Here is a 15,065-nt window from a genome sequence, read left to right as displayed (position 1 = left end):
GTCCAGAGTTGTTGGTGTGTCTTGTTGCTTTTTAGTGACGCATGTTTTGCCTGACTGGTCCGGCGGGACTTGCCGGTACAGTTGTACAGCATTTGTTTTTTTCATGGGGAAAAAAAAGCTATACTAATACTTCATTTAGACCTGTGGGTCTGGATGTCGGAAGCACTTGGGCTGGCCTGTGGCAATTCTGCTTCGGACATAAGGCCGGTGGTGCTTCATTGTGTTCCTTTGCAACCCCGGTGGAGGGCTGTGGTCCTTTCTATTTTGTGCGGTCATGACATTCGAGATGCCTTTTGACTCGTGGTCATAGTCTGGTTTGATCGATACGTGGACTCTTTAGGAGGACGTTCGGGAATTTCCGGTTCACTAACCGGTTGTGCAGCTGGGCTGGGGGTTTCGTCTCCATGAGGCCCTGCTGTTCGCCTTATGTCCTGGTCTCGTTATCGACCTGTAGGGTCTTTGATAGAGTGTTGGACCTTTTCCCCACTTCGGTGTTAGTTGCCTGATGGACGGTCTTAGGGGCTCGAGTGATTGTCTGAGGTTTCACGCAGTTAATTGTTCTCTTACGGCTTTTGCCAGACCTCTTTGGTGGAAGGCGCCCTTTGGGTGGTCTGTGTCCGGGTAATCATCCTCAGGTGGTTACTGAGGTTTGGGGGGACAAGTATTTTTATCTCGTGATTTCCACCAGGGGCCTTTTTGTCTCTCTGTAGAGTGATGGGTTCCGGTGTTCCGTGGTTTGAGTCGGGCTGGCCATTGGGATCCTTATCACCCATTTCTAGGTGGTTTATCTCGGGGTTCTAGTCGTGTTTTTTCTTAAATGACTGTTTATTCCTCCCCATTTTCTTGAGGGGGGGTGTGTGCCGGTTGGCTGACTGTAGTGGCCTGTTGGCTTGTCTAGCTACCTGTCATTTGGAGGGGTTGCTTTTGCATCACTACACAAATCCTAACTAGATTTCTTGGCTGTGCGCTCAGAGATGTTTTGGCATAGGGCTCTGTGGCCTGTAGTGGTTGTGCTGTCTTGATTGTACGAGAGCAAGGTGGGGTATTTCGTTTTTAGGATGCCTTTTGCTCGCATCACTATCTCCTACTTTCTGTCCGGCTTCTTTTTTTCACTGATCCATCTCTGGATTTGATGCTTGCTAATACGGCACCCCCAATCTCCTGTGGTCTGGAGGGCGGGACTGGGTTTGTTTTCTCCTGTTAGCTGGTAGGGGTTTTGTCCTTGGTATCCGGGTTATCATAGGAGTGCCCTTGGTCCCTGCTGTTTAGCTGCTTGGACGCTTTATGTTCCTTGAGATCGGTTTGTTCTCTTCTGGCTTTCTTGTATTCTGCTGCGGTTCCTGTCATGGGGACAGGGATCAGAGTACGTCTGTCTAATGGTGTAGGTTGTCTTCTTGAGGACCTGCATTTTTTTCCTTTTTCTATTAGGTTTCTGTTCCCTTTAAGAATAGTTTGTCGGACCTTCTACTTGGTTGAGGGGCTGCGGCTGGGCTGTTGCCTCAAGAAATGGTGTCCTTGGGGGCCATGTTTCGATTGCGTCTGTTTGTGGTGACTGTTCGGGTTCTATGTTGTTTTTCGTCTTGTGGCACATTTTCACCTTGATGCTTCTTCCACTGTTCCTTGTTCCTCGGCTGAATGACTGGGAGATAGGGGAAGTGGGAGGAGTATTTAAGCCTTTGGCTGGTTGGTCTTTGCCTCCTCCTGGTGGACAGGTTCTTATTTCCCGCCAGGTTCTTATTTCCCTTAAAGGGCCACTGTAAGTAAATATTTTCTATGCCTGTTACTAACTAACTACCCCAAATACGCTTTTTATCAATAGCATTTCATTAACATATATCTACCGTATATCAGAAATCTTGTCTGCAAATTTAATTGTTTTCCAAACCCACTCCGTGGGTATCCTTTGCTCTGTACCAATCCGTTTACAATACCTAGGTTTCAAAATGGCGCTTTAAACACAAAGTTATTGGTTTAAGTATTTTAAACATGCAGTGCTGAAAATAGGTCAGTAGGTTTTAATTAATGTTTATTAACTTTAATATGTTAGTTGTTTATCTTAAAAATTATAACAGAAAGTAATCCTTTAAGTAATGAATGCGGCTATGGACTCTTTCCCATGGAAGAAAAGAACATTATCAGGTAAGCATACTTTGTTATTTCTTTCCTAAGATATGGAGAGTCCACAACGTCATCAATTACTAGTGGGAATATCACTCCTGGCCAGCAGGAGGAGGCAAAGAGCACCACAGCAAAGCTGTTAAGTGTCACTGCCCTACCCATAATCCCCAGTCATTCTCTTTGCCTTTGTCAATGGAGGAGGTGAAGTTTGGTGTCTGAAGAAAATTGGATTTCTTTTTGCTACAAGCAAGATTTTTGGGTGTAGCTGTAGTCCACGTCAATCTATGCTGTAGTGTAGTGGTGGCTTTAAAGGAAATTGTGAGGTGGGCCTTGCTCTGTTTTCTTAACATTTTACTGCCCTAGTATAGAAAGTCAGGGTAGGTTTACTCTGTTCTTTCTTTTTCTACAGGTCTCTGTAAGGAGTATGTGTCCTTTCACGCCTTGTAAGCTGTCTTCCTGCCTGACTGCTAGATGTGTAGGTAAGTGCGTTTGTCTTCTGGGTGGGAGACTGGCACTGAAGGGGTTAAGCTGGAAACTCTGCATTCATGTTGGGACTAGAATCCTTGGTACAGGATTAATTGCAGGTAGTGGGCAGGCACATTTTGTATGCGAGATAGAAAGGTTATAGACGGGTTAATCTCCTTTATGGAAAGGAAGGAGTTAACCCTGTATTGGTGGCTCATGGGTTTATTTAATTTTATTATTCAGCAGTTCACTATGATATTGATTTGTGAGTGGCTATCAAGGTGTTTAGGGTACTGTTTTTTGTTTATCGCATATGGACAAATGTTTGCAATCTCTTTAGCCCGCTCTGTCAGTCAGGAAGTGGATTTATTTTCACTGTAACAGTTTTGTTCCGGCGCATGTTTTTACGTCTGTGGCGCAGCTTCACTTGCCGGGCACGTGACTTCCTTGTTCCGCTCCTTGGAAATTGATCAGAGCAGTTGCGGCTGCTGCACTGGAGAGTGGAGACCGGCTAATCTTATAAAGGATACGCAGATTTAAACTGTGGGCAGGTAGGCACCTCAGTCACAGGGTGCGCTGTAGAGGTGTAGTTAAGTAGTGAAACCGTAATATTAACTTATTGCTGCCCAGTTTATATTGCGGAATGTCTTATTTAAAAGACTATACCGCTATTTTGATATTTAAAGTGACAGTACCTCAATAAAGTATGTTTAATTTTTTATTACTATCATAGAGCAGGATTCTGTTCCTATGTACAGGTGTGTGCTTTGTTTAGAGAATCAAATTGTATTGCCCATGCAATTTTGTACCTCATGTCTAGATAGGACTTTAAAACATAAAGATAAACTTTTTTTTTCTGAGCCAAACATCTCTAAGGATGATGCTGTTCAGGCAATGCCACAGCTTTCTCCTCAAACGTCCCAAGCCTCTATGGCGTCACATACAGTGCCCTGCAGTTCCTCTCAGCCTCCTGGAGGAGTTTGTCTGCAGATATTGCTGCTCATGTATCTTCTGCGGCATTATCTGTCTTTCCTATGTTAAAGGGAAAAGTCAAGAGGAAGATAAGAGATTCAGATAGTAAGGTTTCTGTTCCATCTGCTGCTACACAGATTGCCCTTCCTCAGATGTCTGATGAGGAGGATACGTCGGTAGCCTCTGAGGGTGAAATCTCAGATTAGAAAGTATAATTCCTTCATCTGATGCTGAAGTAAGAAACCTTCAGATTTAAGCTTGAACAAATTTGTGTATTATTAAAGGAGGTTTTGGCTACTTTGGACGGATCTGATACTCCTGTTATTGTCAGCTGTGCGAAATCTAGTAAACTTAATAAATACTATGATGTTCCTTCCACTGTGGAAGTGTTTTCTGTTTCAGACCGTGCAATGGAAATTATTTCACAGGAATGGGAGAAGCCAGGGATACCTTTTTCCTCGTCTTCCATCTTTAAGAAGATGTTTTCTGTCTCTGACTCCATTAAGGATTCATTGTGCACGGTGCCTAAAGTAGAAGGGGCCATTTCTACTTTGGCTAAGAGGACTACTATCCCTATATAGGATAGCTGCTCTTTTAAGGATCGAATGGACAAAAAGCTGGAGGCTTATTTGAAAAAGATGTATGTTTATCAAGGTCTTCAATGGCAACCTGCAGTTTGTATTGCCACTGTGTCAAGAGCGGCATCTTATTGGTGCGACACCTTGTCTGATTGAATTTTGGTAGAGACTCCTGTGAAGGAGATCCAAGATAGAATTAAGGCTCTCAAGCTAGCCAATTCTTTTATTTCTGATGCTACCATGCAAGTTATTAAACCTGGAGCCAATATATCTGGCTTCGCTGTGCTAGCCCGCAGGGCATTGTGGCTAAAATCTTGGTCAGCGGATGTTACCTCTAAGTTCAAGCTTCTGGCGCTTCCTTACAAGCGTAAGACCTTTTTTGGACCTGGTCTGGCAGAAATCATTTCTGATATTACTGGTGGAAAATGGTCTTTTCTACCACAAGACAAGAAGAGTAGACCTAAAGGACGTCAAAGTAATTTTCGTTCCTTTCATAACTTCAAAGGAAAGCCTTTCCTCTTCCAAGCAGGAACAGTCAAATTCTCCTTGAAAACCCAATCAGTTTTGGATCAAGGGGGAGCAATCTAAGAAACCCGCAGCTGAGTCTAAATCTGCATAAAGGGTTTTCCCCAGATCCGGGATCGGATCAAGTGCAGGGCAGACTTTCTCTTTTTTATCAAGCATGGATACGAGATGTCCCAGATCCCAGGGCTGTGGACATAGTATATCAGGGTTACAAAATAGAATTCAAAACGTTCCCTCCCAGGGGCAGGTTCCACCTCTCAAGATTATCTGCAGACCAGATAAAAAGAGAGTTGTTCTTGAACTGCGTTCGAGATCTTTCCTCCTTGGGAGTGATTGTTCCTGTTCCGGTGAGTGAACAGGGTCTAGTATTATATTCAAATCTGTTAGTGGTTCCCAAAAAAGAGGGAACTTTTTGACCCATTCTAGACCTAAAGTGTCTCAAAAAGTTTCTCAGGGTACCGTCCTTCAAAATGGAAACCATTCATTCCATTCTTCCTTTGGTCCAAGAGGGTGAGTTCATAACAACCATAGACCTGAAGGATCCATATCTTTATGTTCCCATCCACAGGGATCATCACAAGTTCCTGAGATTCACTTTTCTAGACAGACACGTTCAGTTTGTGGCTCTTCTGTTTGGCCTTGCCACAGCTCCCAGGATTTTCTCAAAGGTTCTAGGGGCTCTTTTGGCAGTGGTCGGGTCTCGGGGAACTGCAGTGGCACCTTACCTGGACGACATATTGGTTCAGGCAACAAGGAAACTCTTTTTGTCTTTTCTATGTTCCCACAGATGGAAAGTGAATCTGGCAATAAGTTCCCTTGTTCCAGCTACAAGGGTAGTTTTCTTAAGGACAATAATAGATTCCCTATCTATATTCAGAGGTCAGAAAATCCAAGATTCTTTCCTCTTGCCTCTCTCTGCAGTCTACTGTTCGGCCATCAGTGGCTCAATGTATGGAGGTAATTGGTCTGATGGTCGCTTCCATGGACATCATTCCCTTTGCTCGATTTGCTCTGCAGTTATGCATGGTCAGTCAATGGAACGGAGATCATTCAGATCTGTCTCAGAGGATAGATCTAGATCAGACGAAATTAGACTTTCTCCCGTGGTGGCTTTCTCAGGAGCATCTGTCTCAGGGCACATGCTTCAGGAGTCCTTCCTGGGTGGTTGTGACCATGGACGCAAGCCTGCTGGACTGGGGAGCAGTCTGTGACTCGTTAATGGCGCAGGGACCTATGGACTTGGGAGGAGTCTGCTCTCCCCATAAACATCTTGGAGTTGAGAGCGATTTACAATGCTCTGATGGCTTGGCCTTAGTTGTCCTTTTTCCGGTTTATCAGGTTTCAGTCGGACAACATCACCTTAGTGGCTTACATCAACCACTATGGAGGAACTCGGATTTCCTTAGATATGAAGCAGGTGGCTCGGATTGTTCGGTAGGCGGATGCTCATAATTACTGTCTATCTGCCATCTACATTCCAGGAATGGACAACTTGGAGGTGGAGAGTGGGCTTTCCATCCGTAGGTGTTCTCCAGGTTAACCCTCAAATGGGGGGTGCTGGAGTTGGATTTGATGGCGTCCCGGCAGAACGCTAAGCTTCCAAGGTACAGTTCAAGGTCAAGAGATCCGCAGGCCGCCCTGATAGATGCTCTGGCGGATCCTTGGGATTTCAGTCTAGCATACCTGTTTCCTTCGTTTGCTCTCCTTCCACGAGTCATTGCTGGTATCAAGCAGGAGAGAGCATTGATAATTATAATATCTCTTGCATGGCCTCGCAGGATCTGGTATGCAGACATAGTGAAGATGTCATCTCTTTCACCTTGGAGGGTGCCACTGAGGAAGGACCTTCTAACTCAGGGTCCATTTCTTCATCCAAATCTCGTTTCTCTGAAGCTGACTGCTTGGAGGTTGAACGCTTAGATCTGTCTAAGCGTGGTTTTTCTGAGTCGGTCATTGAGACTATGATTCAGGCTTGCAAGCCTGTTTCTAGAAAGATTTTACCATAAGGTATGGTGTAAATAAATTTATTGGTGTGAATCCAAGGGCTACTTTATTGGTGTGAATGCCAGATTCTGCATTGTCTATTTTGTTACACAAACATCTGGCGGATGTGCCAGATGTTCAATCTTTTTGTCAGGCCCTGGTCAGAATTAGGCCTGTGTTTAATTCTGTTGCTCCTCCTTGGAGCCTTAACCTTGTTCTTAAAGTTTTGCAGCAGGCTCTGTTTGAGCCATTGCATTCCATAGATATTAAGTTGTTATCTTGGAAGGTTTTGTTTTTTATTACTATCTCTTCTGCTCAGAGAGTCTCGGAACTCTCGGCTTTGCAGTGTGATTCGCCTTGCCTTATCTTTCAGGCTGATATGGCGGTTCTTCATACTAAGTTGTTTTTTTCCCTAAAGTTGTCTCAGATAGAAATATTAATCAGAAAATTGTTGTTCCTTCCCTATGTCCTAATCCTTCTTCTCTTAAGGAACGTTTGTTGCACAACTTGGATGTTATGCGTGCTCTAAAATTCTACCTTCAGGCGACTAAGGTTTTTCGCCAGTCCTCTGCCCTGTTTGTTTGTTTCTCTGGAAAGCGTAAAGGTCAGAAAGCTACTGCTACTTCTCTTTCTCTCTGGTTGAGAAATATCATTTGTTTTGCTTATGAGACTGCTGGTCAGCAGCCTCCTGAGATAATTACGGCCTATTCCACAAGGACTGTCTCCTCTTCTTGGGCCTTCAAAAATTAAGCTACTCTGGATCAGATTTGCAAGGCTGCAACTTGGTCCTCTCTGCATACTTTTTCCAAATTTTATACTTTTGCCTTGTTCCGAGGCTTCTTATGGGTGAAAGGTTCTTCAAGCGGGGGTGCCTTCTGTTTAGGTCTGCCTGTCTTGTTCTCCCTCCCTAGTCATCTGTTTCCTCTAGCTTGAGTATTGGTTGTAATTGATGACGTAGTGGACTCTTCATATCTTAGGAAAGAAAAAAAATGTTATGCTTACCTGATAAATTTATTTATTTCCGGATATGGAGAGTCCACGATCCCTCCCTTAATTTAAGACAGTTATTTTTTTACTAAACCTCAGGCACCTCTACACCTTTTGTGTTATTCCAGTTCCCTTTCAGTCGAATTACTGGGGATTATGGGTAGGGGAGGGACAATCAACAGCTTTGCTGTGGTGCTCTTTGCCTCCTTCTGCTGGCCAGGAGTATAATTCCCACTAGTAATTGATGACGTCTTGGATGCTCCATATCCGGATATAAATACATTTATCAGGTAGGCATACATTTTGTTTTTTTAAATGTAGTTAGATGCTCTTGTCCACTGTAGTAAATAATATATTGAAATATATAGGTTAGGCTATTATGCCATAATTTAGAAGGACAGTCCAATTCATTAGTGTCTAAATGTACTAATAGTATTTATGGCTAATTTTAACAATCTAAATTCTCAAACTTAATGCATATTGTAGTGTCACAGAAAAGTGGATTTTTGTTTTTTAATATATAAGCTAATGAATTTAAAAGTTTATTTAATGTATAAGCTTAAATTCTGAACTAATTATTGATGCATGTATTCTATATTAATGGCAGTGTACGTCTAGCAGTGGAGGCATGCCAGCGTCTACCCTTTCGAACAAAAAAGTTTAAATTACATCAAGTTCAACCTGTTTCCCTTGATATTGATTTTATTGAAGACACAGCTGAAATTGGGTAAGAGATTACTACAACTTCACGATTCACATTATCTGCAAAGTTACAAAAATGTCATGCACAAAACCACTGAACAAAAAGTTATTTCACTTTGGTATGTAGTACCATTAAACCTAGAGAGCATTTGTTGCATTTTTACTTACAAACATTATTTAAAAACCTTAAAGGGATACTGAACCCAATTTGTTTCCTTCACGATTCAGATAGAGCATGCAATTTTTTTTTTTTTTTTGCCAGTCTAATTTTTAATGGACATAGTGACAAATATTATAAGTGAAGGTACAAAGTTTCCAAAACCCTGATTGATTTACTTCAGCTATATATAAGCACATTGTGGTTTGGCAGTCTGTGATACATCCAAGAAATACATTGAATATCATGCAGACCTGTGTCTTTATAAATAGAAATTAGATATATAACAATATTTGTATTCTTGTGTTATATTTTGCTACAGCATGGCTATTCCATTTATTGTGACCTGTAGAAAAAGGATATTATGTTACTGAAGGGAAGAGTGAATGGGAACTAGATCAGCCCTTTAAGATGAGACAGGCGTATTTATACAATGTGACTGATTTGCTTCACACTGACAGCTGCATCTACCAGGGTAGACATGTGCATCTGTTCTACCCTCACAATTCAAGTTCAGTGCCACAGATTTAGTGGCTTTTTATGCCCTTGATTTCATGCATTACATATTAATAAGAATCTATTGTTCAGATCATTATTGCTTTGAACAACAATGAAGGCTTTCAATGAGATTATAACAGCTACTTAATGGGTACAGTCCCCAAGGCAGAACATGCTGTAATCTGAGATGTCATTGCAGAAAATGCAGCATGTCTGCAGAAAGAATGGCACACATGCAGGAACTGTTAGCGATTGAACTTTGCAGTGCTGCTCCACACTAGACAGTTCTCTCCAAACAGAGCTGCGCTATGGCTGCACTGTGTACGTTTTCCTTAACACAGTGCATCCAGAGCAAAGCGCTGCTCGAAGTGAACTGTCAAATATGCAGCAGTGCATTGATTGTTGACTGGCTCTCAGAGACCCGTCCCCTAGCCTTTCCAAGTCTGCAAAGCAGTGATTTTTTTTAAAAGTAAGATATTATGAGCAATGCACCTTTTTATTACAACCTTTCTATATTAGACCAAGAGAAGAGGAAACAAATTTATTCAAGACATTTTACCTTTTTTTTTTCTGCAGCTAATTTGCAATGCAATGTTCAACTATTGCAATATATTCTTAAAGTGAATGTAAATTTTGATGAAATAGTGCCCGGTTTTTAAAAATACTATTAAAAACAGGGACACTTTAATTTATATTGCAGCAGACATCACAAACACCCACCCTCCTCTCCTGAAATGGTCCCTCTGCACTTCGTCAGCACCGACTAAACCGGCTTCCTCCAATCACGGCTCCCCCCCCAGGAGTCCATCTGGTGAGGCCACCCCATGACCGGAGGAATCCGGCCCCGCCACCGCTGCGTAAGCACAGTAGGAAGAAGCAGGGGGGGGGATTGTCGATCTGACTTTTCATGAGAAGAAGGCAAGCACTTGCAAAATCTGCTGCAATGTAAACTTTGATGAATGAAAGTGCCACTGTTTTTTTTTTTAAACTTAAACTTTTATTATTGTACAGTTGTACTACCATTTCCTATTTACCTAAAAATAATAAAAAACATAACACAACAAGAAACAGAAAAAGGGAGAAAAAAAAAAAAAAAAGGAAAAATCTTCCTTCCTTTGCACAAGATCTCCCCCTCTCCCCCACCCCCCCAACGCGCCATCCCCCCGTTACCAAATACCCAGTAGGACTATTTCAGAGTCTTTGAATGGGGTTATCATATACTCTATTTCAGCTACAGAAAAGGTTTTGATAAATTTTGACCATTTACTAAAAAAAGCTACAATTTCATGTTCTGAGTTCAGGTCTGTGGCCAATTGTTCTACCCGGTATTGTCTTTTAAGGTAATTCTTTACCTCATTTATTGTGGGAATAACTCTGGTTTTCCATTTTTTGAATATCAAGTTTCTCGCGGGCAGAATAACTAGATTTAATATTTTAGCATCCCTGAAATCATCCTTGTTACTTGACAGGAAGATTATGGTTAGGGGGGTAAGTTTGAAAGATTTTATTTTCACCACCTTAAATATCCAATACTCTATTCTATGCCGAAATTGTTTAGTTTTTGGGCACAGCCACACCATATGCAACAGGTCTGCGGCCAATAGGCTACATTTTGGGCATTTCTTGAAATCGTTATTATTCCATCTATAGGCTTTATCCGGTGTATAATATATCTGATATATAAGCTTTGTGTGAGATTCTCTCCACGTTTCAGCTAAAGTAGTGTCACGTATTAACGTGAGTGATCTCATAATGTGTGCTTCCTTGTCAATATTCATAGATGATCTGACCATTTTAGAGCTAGTTTCTCTATATTACCGCTACCTTTCTGCGAATTAAGATATGAGTACCATGGAGAAATTGAACAATGACCTGCCTTAATCAAGGCTGGCCACAACTCTAGTCTCCCCCAGGTCCATTTCCAGTTAAACTGGGCATATAATTGGCTAGTGTAATGCCTAGCTTGCAAATAAGCGTAGAAATCTTGATTGCCAAGATTGAATTCTAATTTCAGTTCTTGGAAAGATTTAATGATTCCTGTCTCTGTATGATGTAGCTGTGCAACAAGTCTAAGCCCTTGTTCATGCCATTTTTTCAAATGTGGAGCTTGTGAGCCCTCTTGAAACTCTGGGTTCCCAATAAAAGTTTGGTATCTAGGAATGTTAGTGTTTACTCCTGCTAGTACCCCGATCTTTTTCCAAGCCTGAATTATTACAAATAATGTTTTAAAATTCTTCACCTGTTTAGGTATTAAGTGCATCGGAGTGTGTAGTAGCGATACTGTCTTAAATGGATAGATTATACTGTTCTCTAACCTGTTGTCCGTGAAATAGTCGGCTTCTGCTACCCAGTCTGCCGCCAATCGGCCTAAGAAAACTAAATTATACAAATATAAATTTGGCAGAGCCAACCCAGCAAATTGTTTCGCCAAATATAATCTCTGCAAGGAAATTCTAGGTTTCCTTGACTGCCATATGAATTTTCGAAGCGCCGTGTTAAGTTTCTTGATATCTTGTGTCTTAACGAAAAGCGGGAGATTTTGAAGAATATATGATATCTTTGGAAAAATTATCATTTTATATAGAGCAATACGCCCAGCCAGAGAGAGAGGCAGATTTTCCCAATCTCTCATAAGTGTAATGGCGCGTGCAATAGATGGAATGATATTTAAAGAGTACCACTCATGGGGATTGGCTGATACTGTAATCCCTAAATATCTAAATGAATCAATAACTGTCTTGAGTGGGTTATTTAAATATGAAGTATCAGTCTTTTTTAACCAGAGTAATTCTGTTTTTTGTTTGTTCATTCTATACCCTGCAAATTGGCCAAATTGTTCGATTATGTTGAGCAATTTTGGAATATTCCTAGAGGTGTTAGAGACATATACTAGCAAATCATCCGCGTATAACGCCACCTTCGACTCGTGATTATAGATTTTAATACCAGAGCATGCAATTTTAAGCAACTTTCTAATTTACTCGTTATCAATTTTTCTTCATTCTCTTTGTATCTTTATTTGAAAAAGCAGAAATGTAAGCTTATAAGCCGGCCCATTTTGGTTCAGAACACTGGATAGCGCTTGCTGATTGGCTGCATTTAGCCAACAATCAGCAAGCGCAACCCAAATGCTGAACGAAAGATGGGCCGTCTCGTAAGCTTACATTCCTGCTTTTTCAAATAAATATTCATAGTGAACGAAGAAAAATATATAAAAATTATAATAGGAGGAAATTAAAAATTTGCTTTAAATTACATGCTTTATCTAAATCATAAAAGAAAATAGTTGGGTTCAGTATCCCTAAAGGAAGAAATATTGATTCACTTAAGTGATGCAGTATATCTATAAAAAGATGACTAGGAAATATAGCATTAAAATTTCTGTTAAAATGTATATATTACCTCAAGTAGCCACATTCCATTATAAAGGGACTTTAAACATCAAATTAGTATTATTGTCTTGGGGCTAGCAAGGGAGTGTGCATTTGGCATATGCAGACACAGTCACATTATTTCTCTCCTCAGTTTAAGGAAGATCACAGTAAAGCTTAGCTAAAGCTAAGTAAAACTGATGATGCTTATTGGCTGTTGTTTCCCTAGGAGATGGCAAAACACTACATACCAAAATTTTGAACCCTCACACGCTCCCAGAATCCCTCAGTAAAAATTTTGACTCCTTGATTGAGTTGAAATTCTGAAGTGTTGATTTACAAGATACAGAAAGGACTTCTCTATCATACTTGAAACCGTATTTTCCTCCATGGAGAACCTACAAACAAAGACAGAGGGATAGACAGGAGTTTTCAGTCAGACAGAGAACATCATCTTTACAGGCCTCCCAGTTAAAATGTGGATTTCTTTAATTTAGGTGGCAAAAGTCCACTAGCTTGTTACTGATGGAATATGCATTCCTACCAGGAGGGACAAAGTTTCCCATACCTCAAATGCCTATAAATACACCTCCCACCTCACTCATACCTCAGTTTTTAAAAACTTTGCCTCCTTAGTAGGTGGTGAAGCATGATGTGCTGGATTCTTCAGTGAAAGGCACTTCTATACATATTGAAGTCTTAAGATGCCATGTTTTCACCTATGGGAAATCTATTCATAAGGCTCTCTGTAAATTCGGTTGCAGGGATTCATCTGCTGCTTTCCTTTACAGATCGACATTATACTCCTTAACCATTACCTCTGCTGATATGTTTCAGTACTGGGTTGGCTGTCTGCTATATGTGGATGGGTGTCTTATGGTAATTATATATATATATATATATATATATATGCGCCACGAGACAGGTTGTTTTTATATTCCTTTAAGTGTCATGAAATACAGTATCAGTATTGGAAATTTTGCTTAGAAATTTAAGTGTGGGGTTTTTATTTATTTATTTATTAATTAAAAACGCTTACCTTTAGGCCCTTATTATCTCTTCGTTATTGGAGGTTCTTTTCTTTCATGTAATTAGCAAGAGTCCATGAGCTAGTGACGTATGGGATATACATTCCTACCAGGAGGGGCAAAGTTTCCCAAACCTCAAAATGCCTACAAATACACCCCTCACCACACCCACAATTCAGTTTTACAAACTTTGCCTCCCGTGGAGGTGGTGAAGTAAGTTATGTCCTAATCCTAAGAATTCTCTGGAGAGATCTTTACATTCTTTGGATGTAGTGAGAGCTTTAAAATATTATGTTGAAGCTACTAAAGATTTTAGAAAGACTTCTAGTCTATTTGTTATATTTTCTGGTTCCAGGAAAGGTCAGAAGGCCTCCACCATTTCTTTGGCGTCTTGGTTAAAGTCTTTGATTCATCATGCTTATGTCGAGTCGGGTAAAACTCCGCCTCAAAGGATTACAGCTCATTCTACTAGGTCAGTTTCTACTTCCTGGGCGTTTAGAAATGAAGCTTCTGTTGATCAGATTTGCAAAGCAGCCACTTGGTCTTCTTCGCATACTTTTACTAAATTCTACCATTTTGATGTGTTTTCTTCTTCTGAAGCAGTTTTTGGTAGAAAAGTACTTCAGGCAGCTGTTTCAGTTTGATTCTTCTGCTTATAATTTCAGTTTTTTTCATTATTAAGGTTAAAACTTTTGTTTTGGGTTGTGGATTATTTTTCAGCGAAATTGGCTGTCTTTATTTTATCCCTCCCTCTCTAGTGACTCTTGCGTGGAAGTTCCACATCTTGGGTATTTATTATCCCATACGTCACTAGCTCATGGGCTTACCTGATAAACTTACCTGATAAATTCATTTCTTTCATATTAGCAAGAGTCCATGAGGCCCACCCTTTTTGTGGTGGTTATGATTTTTTGTATAAAGCACAATTATTCCAATTCCTTATTTTTGATGCTTTCGCTCCTTCTTATCACCCCACTTCTTGGCTATTCGTTAAACTTAATTGTGGGTGTGGTGAGGGGTGTATTTGTAGGCATTTTGAGGTTTGGGAAACTTTGCCCCTCCTGGTAGGAATGTATATCCCATACGTCATTAACTCATGGACTCTTGCTAATATGAAAGAAATGAATTTATCAGGTAAGTTCTTACATAAATTATGTTTTTTCTTTTTTGTGCGCAAAATCGCGCATGTGATGACGCTATTTACGTCGTAATGACGCGTCATCATTTCACTCCTTTTTTGGCGCAAAAAAATTGCTCCTACTTCACTCTGTGCTCTCATATTTTTTCAGAGAGCTATAATGCTTGTTTTTATTCATCATTGATATTAACTATACATTTTTTTTAATAAGAATTGTTTCTCATTCCTGAAATCTGTTGTATTTATAGTGAATGTAAACTTCCATGAAATAGTGCTCAGTTTTTAAAAATACTATTAAAAACAGGCGCACTTTCATTCATCAGAGTTTACATTGCAGCGGATTTTACAAATACTTACCTTCTCCTGAAATGCTGGATCGCAGATCTCTCTGCCTGCTTCTTCCTCCTGTACTTACACAGCAATGACGAAACTGGCTTCCTCCAATCACGGCGTGGCCTCACCAGAGGGACACTCCTAGGGGGGAAGCCATGATTGGAGAAAGCTGGTTTCTTCATTGCTGACGAAGTACAGAGGACCTGCAGG

The 15,065-nt window shown here is 40.6% G+C and overlaps 1 protein-coding gene across 1 annotated transcript in view; it reads left to right on the top strand.

Moving 5' to 3' along the window:
- Positions 1-8,359, top strand: part of TDRD12 (tudor domain containing 12) — a 140,361-nt gene extending 132,002 nt beyond the window's left edge. Inside the window, exon 4 of the mRNA XM_053719261.1 lies at positions 8,236-8,359. Within this exon, the coding sequence (XP_053575236.1) occupies positions 8,236-8,359 (124 nt within the window). The remainder of the gene's footprint in view (positions 1-8,235) is intronic.
- The last annotated feature ends 6,706 nt before the right edge of the window (positions 8,360-15,065 follow it).

The sequence above is a fragment of the Bombina bombina genome, chromosome 1, assembly GCF_027579735.1.
Source record: "Bombina bombina isolate aBomBom1 chromosome 1, aBomBom1.pri, whole genome shotgun sequence".
NCBI classification, from domain to species: domain Eukaryota; kingdom Metazoa; phylum Chordata; class Amphibia; order Anura; family Bombinatoridae; genus Bombina; species Bombina bombina.
The sequence above is the reverse complement of the archived record's forward strand: the minus strand, read 5'-3'. Positions and strand labels throughout refer to the sequence as shown.